Here is a 22,782-nt window from a genome sequence, read left to right as displayed (position 1 = left end):
TGACTCTTGTTTTATTCAAGGACGTTCTTTTAGATACCGAGGAAATACTAACAATACCCAATTAGGTAGTTATGTTAGTTATAATTTGATGAACATAAAAAATATTGAATTATTATAAAATTTTGATATCGATACCCCTTTCAATTTTCTTTTTTAACAATTAATTAAACAAAAATAATTTAGCCATTACAAGAAATAAATGGATAAAGAGTCTTGAATTTTACTTCAAGCTATATCTGTCTTGACTCTTGTTTTATTCAAGGACGTTCTTTTATATACCGAGGAAATACTAACAATACCCAATTAGGTAGTTATGTTAGTTATAATTTGATGAACATAAAAAATATTGAATTATTATAAAATTTTGATATCGATACCCCCTTTCAAATTTTTTTTTTTAACAATTAATTAAACAAGAATAATTTAGCCATTACAAGAAATAAATGGATAAAGAGTCTTGAATTTTACTTCAAGATATATCTGTCTTGACTCTTGTTTTATTCAAGGACGTTCTTTTATATACCGAGGAAATACTAACAATACCCAATTAGGTAGTTATGTTAGTTATAATTTGATGAACATAAAAAATATTGAATTATTATAAAATTTTGATATCGATACCCCCTTTCAAAATTTCGTTATAACCATATATCACCGAAAAAAGATATATCCCCGTATATGCGTGTAAAAAAATCCATACAAAACCTTTCTACCAAATACAAAATTTAATTTTAATTTTTTTTTGTTTTGATTACATTTTTTTTATCAAGATGTATAATTTATTATTCCGCAAGGCGGATTACAAAGAGTTAGTTGGTAGCCTAGCAACAAACTGGGCACCAACTCCTTTCTGGATAAGAAGCTCTATTCTGTTAAACAAATGGTTTGCCCAGGTCGAAACACAGTACCCCAACACCTGTAAAGGGAGACACTCCGGTGACATCGAAACAAGTATCCTTACCTCCTTCCCAGTTGTGGACGAGAATATTTGCAGGTCTCAAACTGGAGCCAACGTCTGAGAGGAAACCTAAAGATATTTCTTTTCTAGCAGGGACATCGGCTCTAAAACATGCGTCCATTAAAGTATCACGAACGATATCATGGAAAAATTTAAGTCATATATCACTAGCGCAGTGCAAGGCATGATCATCCAAAATATTCATATCTCGATTACAACTAGAACAACGGCTACCTATTTTGAAGAGTGGGATACCTAAACGATAACACAAGACTGAGCTAAATTGGCGTGGACCGATACTCCGATTTAGGCCACTAATACGACAAGGCAAAAGATAATCTTGTGCATGTTTGATTTTGTTGCATTGCCAAAAAACTACATCACGTTCCGACATATGAAAAGTGGAAGGCATACTCGTTTTAACAGCGTCGAAGTAGGTAACTGCCAAGGTACTCATAAAATGGGGGCAGTTTCGTCAAGGCTAAAGGAAGACGACAACCCACACTTCTCGGTGTATAGGTCCAGCGCATGTTGAAACATGGAGGAATTCTCTGGCATGTTAACATTTCGAAGAATTTTATCCTGTAAGGATTTGGTTTGTACACATTAAGCTACGAAGGAATAATTAATTGTGAGAAAAATAAATAAATTTCATAGCTTTCCCAAGGCTCAAGAGCCAAATAGAGACCAACCTTTAGCATTCTTTTCGATGACCCTAGTGTCTACCTCACTAGAAACGGCGAAAGAGGGACTTTGGCCTCCACTCGTACTGGATAAGAGCGCTTGCCTTACCATAGTTGTTGATCCTAGCCTTGATAGAATTCAATGGGTCCAAAGCTTTCTGGTACCGATAGTCATGGTGTTCTCGTTTATACCGAGACAATTGTATTGGTCAAGGGACTGACAATGTGGTAGTAAAATGCATTAAGGTTCCGACGCGTGTCGTTCCTGCAATAATAAAAGAAAGAGATAAAAAACACCATATCAACAAAAGAAAACAAGGAGCCTGACAATGAAAACAAGAAAAGCAATGATCAATTAAAACCTAAAAGTCTGTCATCCGTATCAACTCAACTATCTATGAGTTTTACTTATGAAAACATCCTTTTTGCGAACTGGAATACGACATAACTCTAGAAATGCAGGCCAATTTCTCCAGAAACTAGTTGGATACTTGAATTGCCTGCACCGCATGTCCTCTGTTTCCATCTTAATGATCACCAAACAGCTTCACTTGTGGGATGGTAATCATTACAAGACGACGAAGATTTAGGCACAGATCTGCACTACAGAGGAAGCATCAAGATGTCGATAACTAAATATGAACAAGTTAAATACAAAAAATAAAAGAAAATGATACTATCCCAAAATTGTGCTATACTACTCGAATCGGGCTCCTCTATTCTAACATAATTACGTCTTTTGATAGATTTCTTCAACGTGCAATAACCCACATCAAATTGAGATCAAATTTACATACTTTTATGAAAATGAAGAGATAAAATGGGTTTGTGTTTTCATTTCTGTTTTGTTGTTCGGGTATAATGTTTTTGTATGTCTGATGGTGCCCGTAGATAAATGTTGGGATATGTAGATAAAGGGGCACCGTTAGTATCTCTACGAGGGTATATACTAGAGCACCCTTATTCATATCCGTAAATTAATATTCCTCCATCTTGTTAATAAATGACCTAGTTTAAGTTTGCACAACTTTCAAGGCAAGTAGAAGGGAGGAGTGTTTTTAAGTTTTTTTTTATAATTATACCTTTATGAATAATAATTAGTAAAATTTAGAAATGACTTACCTCTCACGGTATGCCACGAATATGTATTCGTAACTTTATATTATTGAAAAGCATTTTAAAACATCTATGTAACGAATATAAACATGACTATCAAATTATACATATTTCTTATACTAACAATAATCAATTAAAAGAGTAGTTTTAGAAATATCCCTTTATTTGATGAAATTATACATATTTCTTATACTAACAATAATCAAGTAAAAGAGTAGTTTTAGAAATATTCCCTTATTTGATGATATAGGTCACCTATTAGAGCAAGGACTATGGATAGATGTCGGGAAACCGAGGTTATGGTCATCTCGAACCGGCATGCTTCCATATAAGTCAATTCCATTAAACATCCTACTTTAGATAACTAGATCGAATCCTCCACTTACATCTTTAAATTAGCATGATCAGATAATACTAACACGAATATATAATCAATACGATAATAGACAATCACGCACGACACAAAGATTACGTGGTTCACCTTTGTAGGCTACATCCACAGCCAAAAACCACCCTGAGAATCTTCATTATCATAACAAGTTATTACATCGGCACACATCATATAATCAACTAGTCATATAACCCACTAGCGCTGAACGGTAGAAATAACAAAACATATTACGAAGAGTTTACCTCTTCCTCTGTTCTTATTCTTCCATGAACCTCCACCGCCATGGTTGCTTCGACTTTAGGCAAGAACATGAAGAACATCATGAATTATAACTTCTCCCATATGAACCTTATAAACCCTAGATTTCTCTCATACCCGCTCTTTTTATAAGTCACTCTTCTCACACAGATTTTACCCCATCACCAATAATTGTAGGACAAAACAGTTGTGATCCTCGATCACTCTTGTTCTTGAGAGCATTGCCAAGAAGGTGGATTTCTACTCACAATATAAGCCCTCTTATATAGTAAACAAATCCTTACTCCCAAAGTCTTAGAATTCCTAAAAATAGACTCACACCTTAATTAGGAAATTCTAAACTAGGAAACCACATGACTTGGAAAACACATAAATTACGTTCCGTAAGTTGCAGAATCTTCACGGAACAAAACCCCAACAATAGACTATTTAGCAGTCTATCCCTTTCCAAATGGTCGACAGTTTATCCGAAATAGTGACAAATCCACCATGAGATAAAAGATAAACAGTGTATACGGCATATAGTTGTCCGTTCAAAATATGAAAGTGGTTATTTTTAAAAACGGCTAACCAAGAGCTATGTAAAGAAAGAATCCCCTGGCTTCAGTTTCGAAATACCTTATGTTTACAACTGGTCAAAAATTTGATACGACCGATTATTAGCCAATTAAAGAGAAACAAAAATGTCGTCTAAGAAGAAAAATCAATTCAAACGGAAACTAGGTGCTTTGTGTTTTTATTTTCATTTTGCACGGTAAACAAAGAACCGTTTACATCTGTTTTTTTCAAACAACAAACCATTAGCCGTGTAGAGAAGACTTTCACCCTCTCCACTGACCGAATGGGAGTTTTGATTGAGTTTGGGGTGAAAGGGGTTTTTCTCTACCCATAATAGGATCAAATTTGGTGAATTCTTTCATTTTTGAATAAGACTCTCAACTCCCACGTCCCTTATTATTAGTAGGACAAAATTTAAAAATAAATAGGTCACCTGTTAGCGAGACGGAAAGAATATCAGTATCCCGTCAATTCTTAATTATCTACAATCTCCGATGGTTGAAAATGGCAGTGACTAAATACAACCCACACTAAGTTAAATGCAACCCTGTCAAAATATCAGAAACCTCGTTAACGTGGGTATACAAAACTCACTCTGATCATCACCTCTAGTTTTACCTGAATATCCAACCCTTTGAATCTAGCTGATAACACGATTATTCGCTATAATTACAGTAACGATGATTACATCGAGAGCAGCCTACTTACCATCATATCGTCAAAAAAGTTTACCTATTCAACTCTTCAAGGAAACTGATAACAAATCACGAATAAGAGGCAACCCTAGAGATCGAAACAATTCTTCTATTTCCCATTCAATCGGTGAAGATATTGATTCAGATGGAGAATCAAAATTCCCAACTATTTTAGTAGTTCACAAACACCGATACATCAAATGAGTATACCCATTTACTGATTATTATATCAGGTCTTCTCCGGTTGTGTATCTGATTATTATATCAGATCCTCTCTGGTTGTGTATCGTTACACGATGACTATCATAGTTTTTTTTTACTCGGTATGATGATCATCATAAATAGGTTATGGACGGAGGAATAAACATAACCTCATTAAAATTCGCTCTCGACTTTTGTCCTCCCGTTACACCAGAGACTGTTCATTTCTACATGATCACCATCGTAAAACCAATTAAATACTTAAGTAATCAACACTGATTGAATCGATGTTGATTATAAATATCAGAGTGTTAATCAAATTGGTTTGTGTATTTGAGTAACGATAAGGGAGATAATAAGTGTAAGTGTCCCCTACCCATATCAACAAGGTTTATAAAATTTTCTAAGGTTGTAAACAATTAAGTTGTGGGTTGTAAACAATTTTCTAAGGTTATAAAATTTTGTAAATAATGTTACAATTATAAGCCAATTTTTTTCCAAAATTAAAATTAAATAAATGAATAAAAAAGATACTACATGATTCAAATTTAAATTATTCATGGGGAAAAGATAACGACGGAGTGACCGGTTACCGGCTATGCACGAGGTTCGAGTAAAATTCAAAAGCAGAAGCCCTAGCCTTTATAAGCGGGAAATCGACTATCAAAAGCCCTAACTTTTTCATTTTGTTCCTCTGAAAGGTAAAGTTCTAGAATACAGAGAGACGACGAGAAAAACCTAAATCCCTCTTTCGCTATCTGACCATCAAGAGAGTGAAAGAGAACTAGCGAAAGAGTGAGTGACAGATTTCATCAATGGCGGAGAAGCATAAACCTCCTCTTAGCCTCAATGATCGACTCAATCAGAGCCTCAGGAAGCCTCTTCATCGTCAACAACCACATCCATCATCATATGAAGAGGAAGCCCCTTCCATTCCACCAGGTAACATTCTCTCTCATTTTGATCTTTTCCGTTTGTGACCTAGTTTTATTTTTCTTCCTTTTTTGTTGATTTTTTTTCTGATTTTTTGTGGCTTTTTTAATTCTTTAGAAATGACAGCAGAAGAAGAAGAATCGAAACCGCAGAAGGTGAAAGTACAAGGTAGACGCCGCTTATGTAAATTCTCATCCAAAGAAGGCGATGATGATGATGATAGCAATAATCCAGTAGCAGGATTTGATGATGGGGAAGGACCTAGTTTTGGTGGAATCATGGATGCTTTTGATTCACCTCCACCTAGAATTAGAGATATTGTTGATGAGTTGAGTTCTAAACTTGATTTTTTATCTATGGAGAAGCCCACAAGGAAAGTTGTTGCCACTGGTGGTGGTGGTGATGGTGGTAAGGTGGATGAAGATATCTCTTATACAAGTATTGCTTCTCAACTTCAAACTTCATCCCTTCGTTTTACCAATAATACCCTAACCCAAAAAGTACAAGACCAGACTGCAAATGGAAATGTTGACCCTGAGTTTGGAAGTGCCGGTTCTTCATTTTCTAATTCGCCTGATGTTCCTCCCAATAGCTTATTGGAAAAGGTTCATTCTCAATCTAGGATTAGTTTTGTAAAGAGTGAAGATATTCAACAGAAGAAGGATAGTCCCAAAATGGATGAAACTGCTGGTTTTAAAGTTTCCGGTGGAGAAGATGATAGTGATGATGACTGTATTGTTATAAGCAATAAAACATCAAACAAGCTGCGAGAAATAGTACCACAGACTCGAGCTACTGGTTTTGTTAAGGAAGAGCGTGAGACTAATTTTATCTCTGATGACGATGAGGATGAGTATCATGATGTTTTAGATAAAAGCGTTCCATCTGATTCGTCTGCAGAAACTTATGTGCATGGGGATCCTTTTATTTTGAGTTGGAAGACATCAAATTTCACCCTTCCTGGTGAAATTGCAAAGAAGTTGTATCCACATCAACTAGTTGGTTTGAAATGGTTGTGGTCTCTTCATTGTCGGGGGACTGGTGGGATTTTGGGAGACGACATGGGCTTGGGGAAAACTATGCAGGTAAAACTCTATGCCCCAGCTTGCTCTATATAATAACTTGATAAAACTGTCGTGATAATCTATTTTGGGCGCCATATGATTGTCTATAAACAATATGTTAAACATGCAATGACGGCTAAGCACTGACATGTTGTTTGGAAGTAGGTTACAATACAACTTGGACGTTTCAGATCATGTGTCACACATTACCATTTATCATTAAGTGCATAGATTTTTTTTTTTGAAAAGTGGATGAAATCTGCATATGTGCTTGATATAGGTTATTTCGTTGATAGTTTTATTATCATAAGTGAATGTTAGAAAACTTTCAATTCATGCCCTAAAGAATTATTCTTGAACATTTCAGAAAGGAAAATGTAACTCTTTCTGTTTGATATCGGCTATGTTTGACCATTTTCCGAAGTTCACTTATTCGTTAGTTTGTTTGTTCCCTTTTTCCTGCCTTTTAAAATCTACTGCCGCTTTCTTTCAGATATGCAGTTATTTAGCAGGACTCTTCAACTCACACTTGATTAAAAGGGTTTTGGTTGTAGCCCCTAAAACACTTATTCCTCATTGGATCAAAGAGCTGTCGGTTGTGGGTCTTTCTAGGAAGACAAAAGAGTAAGTCTGAAGCTCTTTACCACTATTTGTTTGTCTTCTTTATTATTATTGCACTCCCGCACTGCTTGTAACTCCACATATCATTTTGTAAAAAATTTAACTGCTTGCCTGTCCTTGCATCCAGTTATTATTCAACTTCGTTGAAGCTCCGCGATTACGAGCTTCAGTATGTACTGCAGGTATCACATTGGTTTATCTCTCTCTCTCTCTTTTTTTTTTTTGAAGTTTGAAAAAATCTCACGGGCAATTAAGACAAGAACATGGAACTAAAACCAAGAATCTGCTATCAGCCTGTGAAAGCTGAGTAAAACTATAGCGGTGACTGGTGAGTGATGAATTCTATAGGTCAGATTATTCCTGTTATGTCAAATTTTCTGTCTTGATATGGATATGTGTGAGATCTCCCCGGCGAGTCAAAGAGGACTTGCTATGATAACATGATTTCAAAGACAGACTATTTTGTGGAGTTGAATTTTGTCTGAGAAGAGAAAATATAGATTGGTAGAGAGGGTTGCTTATGGGTCATGTTTATTGTGAGCTTTTATAGTGGTTAAGATGTTCAACGGGACAATCTTGCCTTTCTATACGACATCTTTCAAACATGGATTATCTTGCCTTTCTGTACTACATCTTTTAAAAGGAAACTCAAGAAGGGACTTCATTGAAACAAAAGAATTCAGCTAATTGAATTTGGATATTTTTTATTTTTATTGACTCAGTATTTGAATTTGGAAATTGGGAACTTAGTTTACAGACATGTGAACTACAATCATCTTGTTGTAGGAATCCTACTTAGCTTCTGGTTCTATACAGTTTAACATAAAGATGCATGTGCATCTAGCACCTACCACTTACATGCTTGCCAAGTCAAAGTCTACAAATGAGCCATTTTCTAAACTGTTTATTTCTTCATACGAAGCATGGAACCCGATGGCCTGCTGATATAACTTGTGTCCCAAAGAAAGATAATAAGCAAGCTAACTGCGGTTCGACAACACGTAGCTTACTCATAGGTGCTGTTGTGCACCTATTAATTGTACGATCTTATTCATGTTTGGGGATATTTTAACTAGCGAACTTCACAATTTATTTGGTGGTTATATGTTATAAGAATATATTCTTTAATGTGGTAACTCAGTACTGTATAGACATGATGTCTCCACGGAACCCCACTGGAACAAGTTCAGGCTTGTGGACATGAAACAACTGAAATCCATTCCTAATATCCTACTTTATATAGATATCCCCTGTTGAACTTCATTCTAAAATCATGATAATTGCTTATGCTCTACAGAATTCAGGTATTCTTCTCACGACATACGATATTGTGAGAAACAACTCAAAATCCATAAGAGGTGGCGGGAGCTATAACGATGAAGAAAGTGAAGAGAGCATCATCTGGGAATATGTAATACTTGATGAGGTACATTCATTATTTGCTGGTAGTTGCTTGGTAGTTTAGTATGATCACATGTTACATCATTTTCAAATTTCCTGTACCGTGCTTCTAATTTATTTAATGTTGATTTCTACATTATAAAAACGTCTAAGCTTGACTGTACAAATTACAGCATTAGGATAGATGTTTTGTTGGTTCTCGAACAATAGGGTTACAGTATTACAGATTTAAAATTTGTGTTTTCTCGGTCAGTTTGGTCTCCAACATTAGGATGGATGCCATCCTGAAGTGAGATCATTAAAGGCCTTCTTCCGGTGAGATGTCCTTCTCCTATGTGCAAATCTAACCTTGTCTAAGTTCAATAAGAATCTATGTCTGAATAAATGCTCATTTTCAATAAGAACTTTGCACTCACCAGCTCTCCCTGTGCGGCACACAGAAGTGGTTTAATATATTAATGACTAGGAGGCTGCGTAAACCAATTGCAGTTCAGTGTACAGTGGGCCAGTGGCCAGCTGGACAATTGGTAAAACTGATCTGAGTGCTGAGGTTTTCAATATTCCTCATCAGTTAGATAATCCGCCACATAATATAATTTCTAGTTTCCCCAAAATTGATTATAAATCAACGATGCACATGTCTTAAACAACTGTTCATCTGTATCTGTGTATAATGGAGGTTAGAAACCTTGAAATTTGCTGATTCCTGGATATATTTGGCGAGGAGAACATTTTTATGAAAGCAGCCCTGGATTAATTACAGCATAGTACATGATTGTCTAAAACAGTATAAGAACTGTGGACTGAGAAACCTGTCTTTGACCCCTTTGACAGCTATTATTGTAGTCCAAATCATTCCGCTGGGTTCCGGTGGTGCATGTGAAACACTTTTCTGAAACCCCTATCCAGTAATTAACTCTTTTCATTTTCTAATGTTACCTGTTATTTATTTGGTTGGATAAGGGCTGTTTGACGCTTCTCCTATGTTTTTGACTCATTTTTGAGTGAGCATAACTTGTGAAAGCTATTGCTGAATCCTCCTACCTGACAGGGTTAAGACAGATAATGTGAATCATTTATATTTCATTTTTAACTTATAATGCTTATTTGAGGGTTCATCCAAGTGGGGAACACTTTGTCTAGTGCAAAACTATGCTTGAGTTTAGTTGTTTTGTCGTCTATACTCTTTAGCAATATTCTTGTGAAAAACCAGTACCAAAAAAACCTACTGCTGGTCTGCTAACATGTATATCTTTCTATGTTGTTTTGTTTGTTCTTGTTTCTATATAATTCATTAAGTATGTTTGATAATTATTTTGTTTGCAGAGTGGTTCTTTCTTCGCACGACAATTTTTCAGTTATTTAACTCATTTTATTTGATAATGTTATTACCTTAGGGGCATATCATCAAGAACCCCAGTACACAAAGAGCTAAAAGTTTACTTGAGATACCTTGTCCTCATCGCATTGTTATTAGTGGCACACCAATACAAAACAATCTGAAGGTAAAGTCTTTCTTTACTTACTGTAGAGCTATAATCCCTCATTGAATTCATATCATATTTAAATTATTTCCCCCCCTAAAACCACTGTTAGCATTCTTTGCTAGATAGCTGTGATTAACAATGTGGTTCCATGTTATTATCAATCAGGAGTTATGGGCCTTGTTTAGCGTCTGCTCCCCTCAACTTTTGGGTGACAAGAAAGAGTAATATATCTTCTCAAGTTCCTGATTTAATGCATTGAGATCTTCTGTTGGTATTGACATTTAATGTTTGCCAGGTTCAAGGAACGGTACGAGGCTAAAATTCTCCGTGGAAATGAGAAAAATGCGACAGATAGAGAAAAGCGTATTGGTTCTACAGTTGCGAAGGTACTGAGGTTGACTTTCTTGCTGTGTTCTTTTTCCTAGTATAGCACGAGAAAATATGTCACATACAAAATATGTCACATACCCACATTTTCCTTTATATAGAGTATCAAATATAAAATACCGTCCTCTGCATCATTATCTGCGTTACATTTAATTGAAAGGCCAAGTGGTTGTCATGTACTTACCGTTGACCTATTTCTTCGGTTATCTTGGGAAACTAACAAGTCCTAAATTATGCTTTCACTTAGATCATATGTTCCAGAATAAGGTAGCATGTGCCTATATACTAAGGTAGTGGGTGCACCGATAACTTTACTGCAAAGCAAGATGCAAAAGTAGAAGAGCAGTGTATCAATTTAAATTTAGAACCATATGAAACATAACATATGCCAGATGTTTTTCAGGAATTAAGAGAACAGATTGAACCATATTTCTTGCGTCGCATGAAAAGTGAAGTGTCCTTCGAAAATGGAGCATCACAAAATGCTAAACTTTCAGAGAAGAACGAGATCATTGTTTGGTTAAAGTTAACCCACTGTCAGGTGATCCTGTTTCAATTCATCGTTTCTTTCAATTTTCACCCTTTTATATTTCTCAAATGTAATATCTATTGCTGCTTGTTTGATTCAGCGGCAACTGTACGAAGCTTTCTTGAGTAGTGAGGTAGTTCTGTCATCATTTGATGGGTCCCCATTGGCCGCAATAACGGTAGTGATTCCGTGCATTTATATTGCCTTTTCAAGATTATTGTTCTCAAGGCATTATCTTTTGCTTTAACTTCCAGCTGTAATCCTTTTGTAAATGGCACCAAGATCAATGTATATTTTTCTGAAGGAACAAGTTAGCAGTAATCACAATCATTATGCCCATTGAAGCAGTGCTTTTCCTAGGTTCTAGGTCTCCTTTCTTATTTTGCAACTAATAGGTTATGGTCCCATGTTTTTATTTGCTGGTCTCCAGTCTCCACCACACGTCGATAGTTCTGAACTACTTAACCTGCTTTACATTTCTTCAGTTATCCACTTCATAACTATGACCATTATACTTGCTACATCTAATTTAAAAAAATTTAAAATAAAGCTGACTTTCAACTTTCAACTGGTGATGCAAAATGTATTTATCGAATAACATATTTCTGGTGCCACAATTTCAGAAGTTTTAGCTGTTACTTGGTATGAGTTCTGGATTCTAGTTGGAACAGTTTATTTGTTCTTAACGTCTAACCTTAGTTATGATAACATTTCTGAACCAGGTATTGAAAAAAATATGCGACCATCCTTTACTTTTGACAAAAAGAGCTGCAGAAGATGTACTGGAAGGGATTGACCCTACAACTAATCAGGAGGAAATGGGCTTGGCTGAACGAATTATCTCACAGTTAAAACATGGGTCCGATATTGAAGATGCTGAAAAGATAAATGACATGATCTCCTGCAAGATATCTTTTATCGTAACTTTGCTGGTTAGAGATTGCCTTATCGAACTAATTCTCGAGAATATTTTTATACTCACTTAAATCTGATATGCGTCTTGCTACTTCGTAGGAGAACTTGATTCCGAAGGGTCATAATGTTCTGATCTTTTCCCAAACTCGCAAGATGTTAAACCTTGTTCAGGTAATTCTATCATCTCTCTCTCTGGATTTTCCTGTTCTAATGTTCACAATAAAATTTATAGCTTCTAATGGCAAAATAAATATGCATCATTATTTGAAACTTGGGAGCAAATGATGCTAATATTAGCCATACAGTCATTATGAAGATACGAAGTCCAGGGTCAGTCATCTTTAGTAGTGAACTAGGCTAAGAGTCTAAGACCAGAGTACTCTTGAAAGCACAAGTGCGAAATAAAAATATCAACTTCCTTTTGTTTCGAACTTTTTAAAATGACATAAAGCCCTTACGACAGACACTCTTTGTCAAGTTGCGGGACAAGCAAAAGAAACATGTCGCTGCTTGAGATTAGAGGAAAGAATTTACACTAAGGATAGATAGGGTACCGAAGTTGGTTAGTAAACACCTGAAAAGCTGTCTGCGAAGTCTGCTAATATCTTGATGTTAGGCATCAGTGGGACCTATGACGGAAGCTGGTTGGTTTAAAGTTTGAAGTCTTCATGACTTGTCAAGAAAAACTGACATACATCTAATGTTAGGATATCAGGGAAACAGTGACCCTTCAGACCTAAATTCACACCCTCTTATATGTTCTTTATTAAAAGCAGACTAGTGTTATTCAACCAAATATTATTTCTTTTATATCTTTATTTATCCTATTTTACTATTCTTTTTTTCTAGTCACTTTAGTTTTTTTATTCTTTTATAAATTTAATACTAATCTCATTTTTAATTTGATATCTAGAGTCTAGAGTGATTCTCTCGCGCCTGCTTGAACTTATGATTTATGCTTAGTCACATGAATTGATTACTGAATGACATTTGTTTTGCTTAGGACGCCATACTCGCTATAGGTTACAATTTCTTGCGAATTGACGGTACTACAAAAGCTGTTGACAGACAGAAGATAGTGAACGTGAGTATTTATTCTGCCTATATGATACAACATTTTGCGACTTCTAAATTTTTCTCTTATCGTTCTCCTTTGTTCTGTCTCTAGGATTTCCAAGAAGGTCGTGGAGCTCCAATATTTCTTTTAACGTCTCAAGTTGGTGGTCTTGGTCTCACCCTTACAAAAGCAGACCGTGTTATTGTGGTTGATCCCGCGTGGAACCCGAGGTGAAATCTTAGCAGAGTTTTGTTATTTATGGGTATTTAAATAGGTTCTTCTATTAAATTGGTTGTTTGTGATGTTAGTAATTAAGCCTATAACTGTGAAATAAGGAAAACTTCCTCACAACACATCCATTCATCCAGATTAGCAATGAGGAAACCTCATGTATATAAATATCATCACGCTTCATGATCCTTGATAAAGAAGAATATAAAAGCAAATGCAGCATCCTTACAGCCAAACAACCTGTGTAGAATAGCAAGTTGAACATATAGTCAAAGCTAAACTGTTGCAAAATTCTTATTGTAAACATGATCTTTAACCAGTACCACCCACAAGTAATTTGAGGCATGGAACACTAATTCATTATTTTCTACCATTATGTAAAGATCTGCTTCACAAGCTTTTTCTCAACTACACCGCTAATCTACTGGCATAGAGATGCGTATTTATGGTTGTGTCATGAATTCTTGGAAACCTGACGCAAATCTTTGGTATGCTGTTGGTTATTTTGCAGCACGGACAACCAAAGTGTCGACCGTGCATACCGAATTGGCCAGAAGAAAGATGTCATTGTCTACCGCCTTATGACGTGTGGCACCATAGAAGAGAAAATATACAAAATGCAGGTCATTATTACTTCTTAGCCGATACTTAGTTGTGCCTCAAATGTGTACTTGTTGTTTGGTTGTTGTCCAACACGTACATTGTAGGGAGAATATACGCATGTCATTGCTAAGTAATTAGAAGCGGGATGACCTATCAGTTGTCAATAATTATAATATTGCTTATTATTAGTATTTGCTCGTGTTGTTTAGGTATTCAAGGGAGCTTTAATGAAATCTGCGACAGAGCACAAAGAACAAACACGATACTTCAGTCGGCATGTAAATATAGACTTCCCATTTCTCTACTTCCTTTTGCATTGAAAGTTTTCTTTTAAGACATCCGCAATATGTTAACATATCTGCTAAAAACATGTAGGATCTACAAGACCTTTTCAGTCTCCCGAAGCAGGGATTTGATGTTTCACTTACTCAACAACAGTTGCTTGAAGAGCATGATTCCCAGCATCAAATGTAATTACTCTGGCTTTTACACTATTTATTCAGATCATATCTTATTATTCGACAGCATAGGCCACATGCTTGAAATTTAGATGTAGTTGCAGTCCTTAACTGCTTTAAACATAATAAAGTATTGAACAAGATATCAGGGCACCAGGGTATTTACATATGCAAAGTATGATGGGTTGAGGGATCACTTCTCCACCCACTGAGGTTTAGAGTCAGCCATGTCCCACTATGTTTATAATAACTATTTCTCACACTTTCTTCTATGATAACATGCATATGATCAGCGGCTGAGTTTTCCAGAGAATAGTTTCTTTGTCGTGTAGATAAAGATCAAATTTTTTCGTTGTCATCCAGTGGGCTTAAATTTAAAACTTTAAATGCACAATCTTGTAGTTTCTTTCTTGTAAACTACAAGATTTGATCTTTACATGGCGGAGAGATCATCCTCTGGAAAGTTAGCATGTGAATCATCTTCTTATGCTCTCAGATTTAAGTTTGTGCACTTGGAATAAACAATAAAGAGTATGTGATACATAGTGGATCATGATGGGAACTTCTAAAAAGGTTTGTTGCAGAATATTCAAACAGCTTAGGCAACATCATTGAATCCGCAATTAAAGGTGTTGAGGTAGAAGCTGAACTGAAAATAAAACCTATGTCCCAGTTGTGGCAGTCTCGACAATACTGATAGGCAGTGCAGGTCAGCACCTCTAGGCAAACCAACTACATAAAACAAGCAGTGGTTTAATAAGAGAGTAAATGCCTAAATCTGATACCATATCTAGCATTTGAGGCCTATAAGAAACTCTTTTTGAATTTATTGACAATTTCAAACTTTTGAATCTGGCATCGTCTGGAGTGAATAATTGGCAGAGTGCGAACCTAAACTACAATGTCAACATTAGAACTGAAATTTCATTGCCGTTGCTACCTTGTTCTGCAGTGCAGAAATCTGCATGAAATAATTGGCAGAGGTTGCCTCGGTCATTGCCTGCTTAACTTGACTTTATGAGACTGGCTTTTGGCCTGCTATCGTAGAGTGTGAATCTGTTTTTATGGGTAATTGGTGACACATATCTGGGCTGTAAGTTTGTGAGGCAGTTGTCACAAACATACCGTTCTTATACTATTATGTAGTATCTATCAGCCTTTCTCGACTCAATGAGTAATGCAATTATTTGTTCCTTTCAGTTAGCTGTGTCCTTTACATGATCACACTACTCTTTAAAAATAGATAATTTAGTGCTTCAATTGATGGGAGTTGGGACATGGTCCTTCGTTATGCAGTTCAGCTCATTTTTTATTCAATATAGAGAATATGCTAATTTTCTTATCCTAATAGGAGCGACTCTTTGAAAGACCATATAAAGTTTCTCGAGTCTCAAGGAATAGCTGGAGTTAGCCACCACAGTTTACTTTTCTCCAAGACAGCACCTGTACCAGAAGATGTTGAGGTGCCCAGGTAGGAAATTCTTTTTCTCTTATACCTGTATTGTGATTATGTATTTTCTTCTTATGCCTGTATTGGAATATGTATACGCATGTAGCTAGCAAAGTTTTGATGGCTCGGTGTATGTTCTACATTTGTGCCCATGTGTTCGCTTCCTCTCCCTTATGAGATTTTTATATGTATCCCGTACTTCTAATGTTGGGACTTTTGATTTTTAATATAATGGAAATGTATAGAGCAAGACTATTCTTATTAAATGAGTTGCTGCCCCTCTGAAGTTTGCCAAAAGAAAGAGAGAGTCAGGGTTTACTTGCCTTGAGCCTTTCACTTGGTCAAGTGTTGCTTGAGTCGGATGTGGTTCATGTGGCTAGTGTTTCAATTACGACCTGATATGATCCGCTGAAACTGTTATGACTCAACCTGGATAAATCTGATATTAGAAGCAATGGCAACTTCGTCATTAAATTTTGAAATTCATTCTCTAATATGAAACCTAATCTTTGTTTCCACCTGTTTGAGACTACAGGAGTAATGAAACTTATTTTGTGGGGACAACCTCTTCAATTTCTTCAGTGGAGCACAACATTGATAAGTAAGATCCTTGCGAAATCCTTTACAAATGTATTCTGATACGTAATCTCTGATACTGTTATTTCGAAGAAAACAGTATAATAAAAGATGAAAGAATTGATTCCTTTATGTTTTATAGGCCAGAGTTTGCGTTTAATCCGAAAGACGTTAAAGTGACGCGGAAAAATTCACCTGCAGTTGTAAAAAGTCCCACAGAGTCAGAAGTTAAGGACAGAATCAATCGTCTAAATCAAACATTGTCGAATAAGGTATGATATCTTCACTGCTAATTGCCGATAACTGACATCAGTTAAGATTTTAGAGATTCATCAACTTACATTATTAAGTTTTTTTTGGAAAATGTGGATGATAACGGAAAACTTGCTCTTTGACAAACCTTGACCTTGTTGATTTTTAACTTTTAGTTAATGAAAAACTACTAGCTCAACGTTAATGTTTCTGGGGAAAGTGTGCTTCTAAGTCACCACTTCATCTTATTGTCATCATTTAATATAGATCGATGAAGAAGTGGTCTGACTGTCAGTTTACTAAAATATGTTTGGTTAATGCTCAGTTTTTATGGCAGTTTGAGATAACTTGCCAACTTCCTATATGCGCTGTAAAAACCAGTGTTATCACACTGACATGTTTTGTTTTTTGCTTGACTGAAAATGTTTTTCCAGGGTATAATCTCAAAGCTGCCAGATAAGGGACAGAAAATAGAGCGACAGATCGTTGACCTGAATTTGGAGTTGGATAAGATTAAGATGGCTAAAGAAAGCAACAAAAAAGAAGTCATCGACTTGGATGATCTCTCTGATGGTTTTCAAAGAGTATCTGTATAGAGGTTATTGGTATAGGGTATAGACTATAGAACACATGAAAACCAAAACTTTTTAGAACCTGGGCATTCAGAAGAGCTTGTTTCTGTAGTCTGGGATATGTTTATTTTGGACAAATTGAACGTCGTTTGAGAACCATCAAGTGGCCTGATGGTTCTCATGCTCCCTTCCTTGGAGGAGGTAAGGGTTCGAACCCTGGACCTTGTAATTGCTAGTAGTATTTAGGGTCCACTACCCATAAAAAAAGAAAGAAAAAAAAACGTCACTTGAGCAGGCAGCAAAATCTAATTATCTATTAGATATTACAATGCTCTTTTAAGTGAAGTCGGTTATTAGTAAAAAGTCGAACGGTTTATTAGTAAAGACGGCAAATGACAATTTTCTTATCAGATTTTTTTTTGTATCTTGTTATAGGTGCGGCATGGTTTATTAGAAGGACGACAATGTGATAATAGTGTCCCTCTAGTTGGTTAGGAGGTGTCCAAATTGTTTTGTAAATTGTCTAGATTACCTTTCCCATGTTTTAACCTAAATCAAAGCTAAATTGAAAATTTGTTTTCCTTCTTCTTCGTCTCTTCTCCTCCCATCAACTGTAACCTCCATTAAAACTCAAAATTTCATCGTCTTCGACGATTCGAACATTAATCAAGTATAATGACTTATATGAGATATGTCATGAAAAATCCAGTTAGGTTTAGTTTATTTTGTTCGATTTAGGTTTAATTTTTATCAGAAATTAGGGTTTTAGGTGAAAATTGAAATTCAAATTTCTGGGTTTATGTGAGTTACGGTCGATTTTAACTCTATTACGAACCGTTACTGGAGAATTTGATGTTGTTACGGTTTGTATCGAGCATTTGGTTACCAACCGTAACTGGTTTTACAATTGGGTTTTCCCCAAATTTAACCAGTTACGGTTGGTAGGTCATCTTTTACGAACCGTAACTATGAATTACGGTTGGTTACGAGCAAAATGCCAACCGTAATTAGTTCTGAAAATGTAAGAAATTGAATTTTTTTACGTATTTGAGCAACAAAAAGTTAGTTGGGACTAATTTAGAAGTATACCTGGTCATTTTCAGGCAATAAGTTTTCACTTTGTTGGTTAATTTCTTCAATTGATTGAGATTGACCTTCACCTTGGGTTAGAACTTCTCTACCATCTCCAATTTTTTTTTTTAAACTCTAGAATTTGATTTTGTTTTGATTTTGAGTTAATATAAGTGAAATTAATCATTAATTTATCATTTCCATTTTTTTTTGATAAGGGACGCCTTGAATGATCATGTAATGACCCTTTTTGTCCAATTAAAATGATGCCCCTCTAATAAACCATGACGCCCCTATAACGGGTTATTTTTTTTATTTTTTTTTGTCAATTTTCATGGCGCCGGGAACCAACAGAAATTACCGATATAAATGTTATGCTTCCCATTTTTTCTGTCGTTTGCCGTTTTCTGACAATTTTGGTACAATTTCCGATGATAACGAACGATTGTCCGGCTCTGAAAATCATGTCCATGTGATGTGTTGATTTTTTTTTTTTTGCCACCTAAACTACAAAGAAAACCCATAAAATGAGTGAAATTTCATCTCAATACGATAGACCCTTAGAGAGATCTGAAGCCTCAGGTTGGGAGTGATGTGGACTGAGTGGAGTTACTCTCCAGCTAACAAGTGTAATTTTTTATGTTCATATTTATACTCCACCTACCCAAGTCCTAAGCCTTTATTCACCCTAGTAAATCAAATCAGATCCTTACTCTCTCAATTGTTAGCTAGGGTTCTTCAAGCTTCAAATTTCTAACAAGAAACCTTCATTTCAAGTAATTGGGGCTAACAACAACAAGGTACATTATAATTAAGGGTTGTTTTCCTTTGCTTCTCTTTTATTTTTTACTTTGGTTCCATTTTTGCTGATATTAACACTATGGGGTCAGTGAAAGTAGATAGGAAAAGAAAAAAAAAGGGTAATTTTAGTGGTGGTCGTGATTTTGCTGAATCTTCTAGACAAGCTGAAACAAGATTTAAGTATAGATCTTGCTCTAAAAGTTTTACTTACCAGAATATCATTTACAAGAATACTACTTACAAGAGTCCTTCACAAAAGAAATTTAGAAAGCAAAAACAATTATCTAGTAGTAGTAGTTGTTCTGACTCTTCTGAGGAGTATGGTGGTGTTACTAGGAAGAAATTATGTTTCTCTAGTAGTAGTTCTGATGATTATGGTGTTGTTTGGAAGAAAAGATTTCATGATCAAAAAGATAGTTCACGTAAAAGAGTTCATAAGAGAAGAAAGGTGCGTAATGAGGACATATTTGTGGGGGATTGTGACTATCTCATGTACTTGAAATTATTGAACGGGGACAAGGAAAAGGATAAAGATGATGGTGAATATGAAAATGATGCTATTGTTGCTGATGGTAATAGCGATGATGACGAGGATGGCGAAGAAAATGAAGTTATTCATGTGGATACGGACGGTGATATGCTGGACATGAGTGGTAATGGGACTGGTGTGGGGAATGAGCTTACTCCTGATGATAGCAATGGCGGGGATGTCGAAGAAAATGAGAATATTCAAGTGGATGTTGGCATGACTGTTGTTTCAGGTGATGGAATTGATGTGGGGGATGAGCTAGATCCTGAGTACAAGATGTTTTGCGAAAATTTGAGGGAAGATGGTGAAATTTACATCCTAGAGATGGAGAGGGAGAAGGGGGGCTTTGAGCCATCAGTACCATCTAGTTGCACCAAGGGTAAGTCTATGACAGTCAATAATTTTCACCCACTCCTTGATGAATGCAAGCAGGAACTGACATCTACAGCTGATGAGGGTTACTGTGAGTTTCTTAAAATAATTGGAGTAATTGATGGATCCTTGATTATGAGAACAAATGATATTATTCCGCCAACTGGAAAACACAAGGTTACTTCGTCCGTTCCTGAAAAGTCTCCTAAAGATGGTTTCCCTTGTAGTAAAAATCAGCAATGTGAAGAAGAGAGCAGGGGTACTATATCTGATCCTGGAAAAGTTATGAAAGATGGTTTGTGCTACTGCAAAGACGCGGCGGAAGAACCACATAAACCTCAGAAATCCTGTGACTCACAGGTTAGAGTTTTGTTTATCACTAGTTGAGCAAAAAACTGTCCCTCCATTGTGATTTTGTATTCCTCTTTGGTTTTTTTCTTGTATTCTCACTATGTTGTTTTTCTCTGTAGTTGCTTCCAAACTCTAAGACGGATGGAGATGATCTGGGTACTGATTGCTCCCGTTCGGAATATAAAAAAAGGCTTGAAGAATGTATAAACATGCCATATGATGAGAAGGAGTTTGCTGATAAGTGGGAATTAGCATCCCGTCGCAAGGAGTGTGAACGAGTTAGTGAAACAGGTGGACATTCTGTATCATATGCCACTGAGAAAACAAGCCGTTCCTATTTGGATCTGCACCCTGGTAAGAAAGATTCCACCTATCCTTGGGACGCTACATATCTACGTCGCGCTCTAGTTATTGATCATGTCAGTTATCAGAATTTATGGGATTAAATTAGCTGTTCTACATTCCTTTATAGGGTCAATTTGTTTGCCTTTTTTTCTTCCATTTTTGAACGTTGCAAATTCTGTGACGAATGACTGCGACCAGGTTCAGTTTTTTGATGAATATTCTTGGTGTATGCATTCATTTATTTTGAAGAAGTATCATATATTTTCATGTTTGTGATGCTATTTCAGAAGCCAATTACCTTTGCTCTTTAATAAACTTTCTGATCTAATCTGTTCTATTGTTAATCTGGGTCGCTTATCTATCTATAATTTAAATTAAATGTTGTGTATCTCAGACTAAATTAACCTTTCCGCTTAGAAATAAATCTTTGGTATTCATTTTGTAGATCTTGCAGAATTGGTTGATCACGCTTTAGCACGTCTTGATGGGTGTAGAGCATTGTTGCTTTTACGTTGCTTATTCTTCTATACTGAGGTACCCTCATCTGAGTGCTTTCACTTGTATATATTGCCTCTTACCTGCATCTGGATTCCTGTCTGAGTTTCTTAAGCCTTTTGTATTCACTGAAACTTTCTCAGATAGTCATTGTGGTCATGTTACAGTAGCTAGGTTGTTCTTATACGCTTGATTTAGATATTAAGACTCACGTCACTTCACTGAGTCAATTCAGATTTGCTACTAATTTTTCAATGTGAAGCGAGTGTTAATGTGCTTTATTAAGGTTTATTTTGTGGCGTTATATTCTGTGCTTTCATGCGGAGTGTCTGGGAAGAATTTTTTTACCCTTTTTAAGGATAGGAGTGAACTGGAGAACCTCATAGAGGTCTAGACTTCTATATTAGAAAGAGCCGAACAGCAGCGGTTTTGCTTGACAGAAATCCTTGCTTACATGAGGTGCCTTATTTTTAGTTGTAATATTAATGCACTCTGGCCAGGGAGACTGCCTGTTGGTGCCTTGATTGTGAATATGCGTCTTCTTTACCGATTTCAATGTTTCGTTTGCAAGGCAGTACAGTATGTGTCCCACGAAGCATTTCCTTGGTATAGAAATGTGATATTCCATCTAATGTATGTCATCTGTGTCCGTGCAGCATAAGGCCGACGAAGGAGCATTTATACCGTGGAAAGACCCCTCGTTTGAGAAGATGTTGTTGGACCCTGTATAACAAGAAGTGCAGAATGCTTGTTAGCTGAGGAGATGTTGTTAAGTAAAGGGGGAAGACAACTTTACCTGACCACGTTAAAACAGTTTGCAAGTTGTATTACTCTTGGCAGTAAAATTTCCTTAGCAGGAAAATATCTATATTTTAAGACCGCCTTAATCACAGTAGTCCATTAGTTACAACTTAAGTAGCTAGTACTAAAAGATGGAAGTAATTTTTATGCAACTTAGATGGACATATTTCGTAATTCTCTTTAGCTGTTTGAGATGCTTTGAAGTCATTTCGGGATGGAAAATATAGATATCTCGCGTCTCATATCACTACAAACAAACTGGAATATAAAGTTTACCAGGTCTTTACATGAGGTTGAGGTCAGTGACTTATGCAGTTTTCTTAACTGAATTGGCGAAAACCCTCCTTTAGCGAACCTTCAAACACAAGCAAAACGGTACTTCCTGCAAGACTACCAGAGCTGCAAAGACTATATTTTCCTCTACTACTGTCTTTTATCAACGCCAAAAAACAAAAAAGAAAAGAAAAAGTACACTACACTCTTTTCTCTAAGTTGCAATTTTGATGCATAGCTTCACAATTGGATTGTTGTTTTCGTATGAGATTCTACATGATATCGTTTTTGTGCTTTTCCTAGGGATAAAAGAACATGCACTTTTTATTCCTCGGTTCTGTAGTTTTA

The 22,782-nt window shown here is 36.0% G+C and overlaps 2 protein-coding genes across 3 annotated transcripts; both read left to right on the top strand.

Moving 5' to 3' along the window:
• Positions 1-5,309: 5,309 nt before the first annotated feature.
• On the top strand, positions 5,310-17,986 carry LOC113346354 (protein CHROMATIN REMODELING 24-like). 2 transcript variants are annotated; one of them, XM_026589898.1, is made up of 21 exons: positions 5,310-5,802; positions 5,923-6,878; positions 7,351-7,481; positions 7,606-7,660; positions 8,776-8,904; positions 10,277-10,384; positions 10,532-10,587; positions 10,662-10,752; positions 11,157-11,294; positions 11,383-11,460; positions 12,005-12,214; positions 12,297-12,368; positions 13,201-13,281; positions 13,366-13,484; positions 13,997-14,108; positions 14,298-14,366; positions 14,464-14,558; positions 15,898-16,017; positions 16,532-16,597; positions 16,715-16,844; positions 17,259-17,986. In XM_026589898.1, exons 1-21 carry the CDS (start codon positions 5,676-5,678, stop codon positions 17,418-17,420), a joined length of 3,105 nt encoding a protein of 1,034 aa, XP_026445683.1. In that variant the 5' UTR covers positions 5,310-5,675; the 3' UTR covers positions 17,421-17,986. The 2 variants fall into 2 exon arrangements, with proteins under 2 accessions (XP_026445683.1, XP_026445682.1); XM_026589897.1 differs by having other exon boundaries at positions 5,318-5,802; positions 5,911-6,878.
• A 973-nt stretch (positions 17,987-18,959) lies between these two features.
• LOC113346522 lies at positions 18,960-22,449 on the top strand. Its single transcript, XM_026590069.1, has 4 exons — positions 18,960-20,529; positions 20,640-20,874; positions 21,311-21,399; positions 22,017-22,449. The coding sequence occupies exons 1-4, from the start codon at positions 19,348-19,350 to the stop codon at positions 22,089-22,091; spliced, it is 1,581 nt and encodes a 526-aa protein (XP_026445854.1). The 5' UTR covers positions 18,960-19,347; the 3' UTR covers positions 22,092-22,449.
• The last annotated feature ends 333 nt before the right edge of the window (positions 22,450-22,782 follow it).

This window comes from Papaver somniferum, unplaced genomic scaffold (assembly GCF_003573695.1).
Source record: "Papaver somniferum cultivar HN1 unplaced genomic scaffold, ASM357369v1 unplaced-scaffold_99, whole genome shotgun sequence".
Taxonomy (NCBI): domain Eukaryota; kingdom Viridiplantae; phylum Streptophyta; class Magnoliopsida; order Ranunculales; family Papaveraceae; genus Papaver; species Papaver somniferum.
The sequence above is the reverse complement of the archived record's forward strand: the minus strand, read 5'-3'. Positions and strand labels throughout refer to the sequence as shown.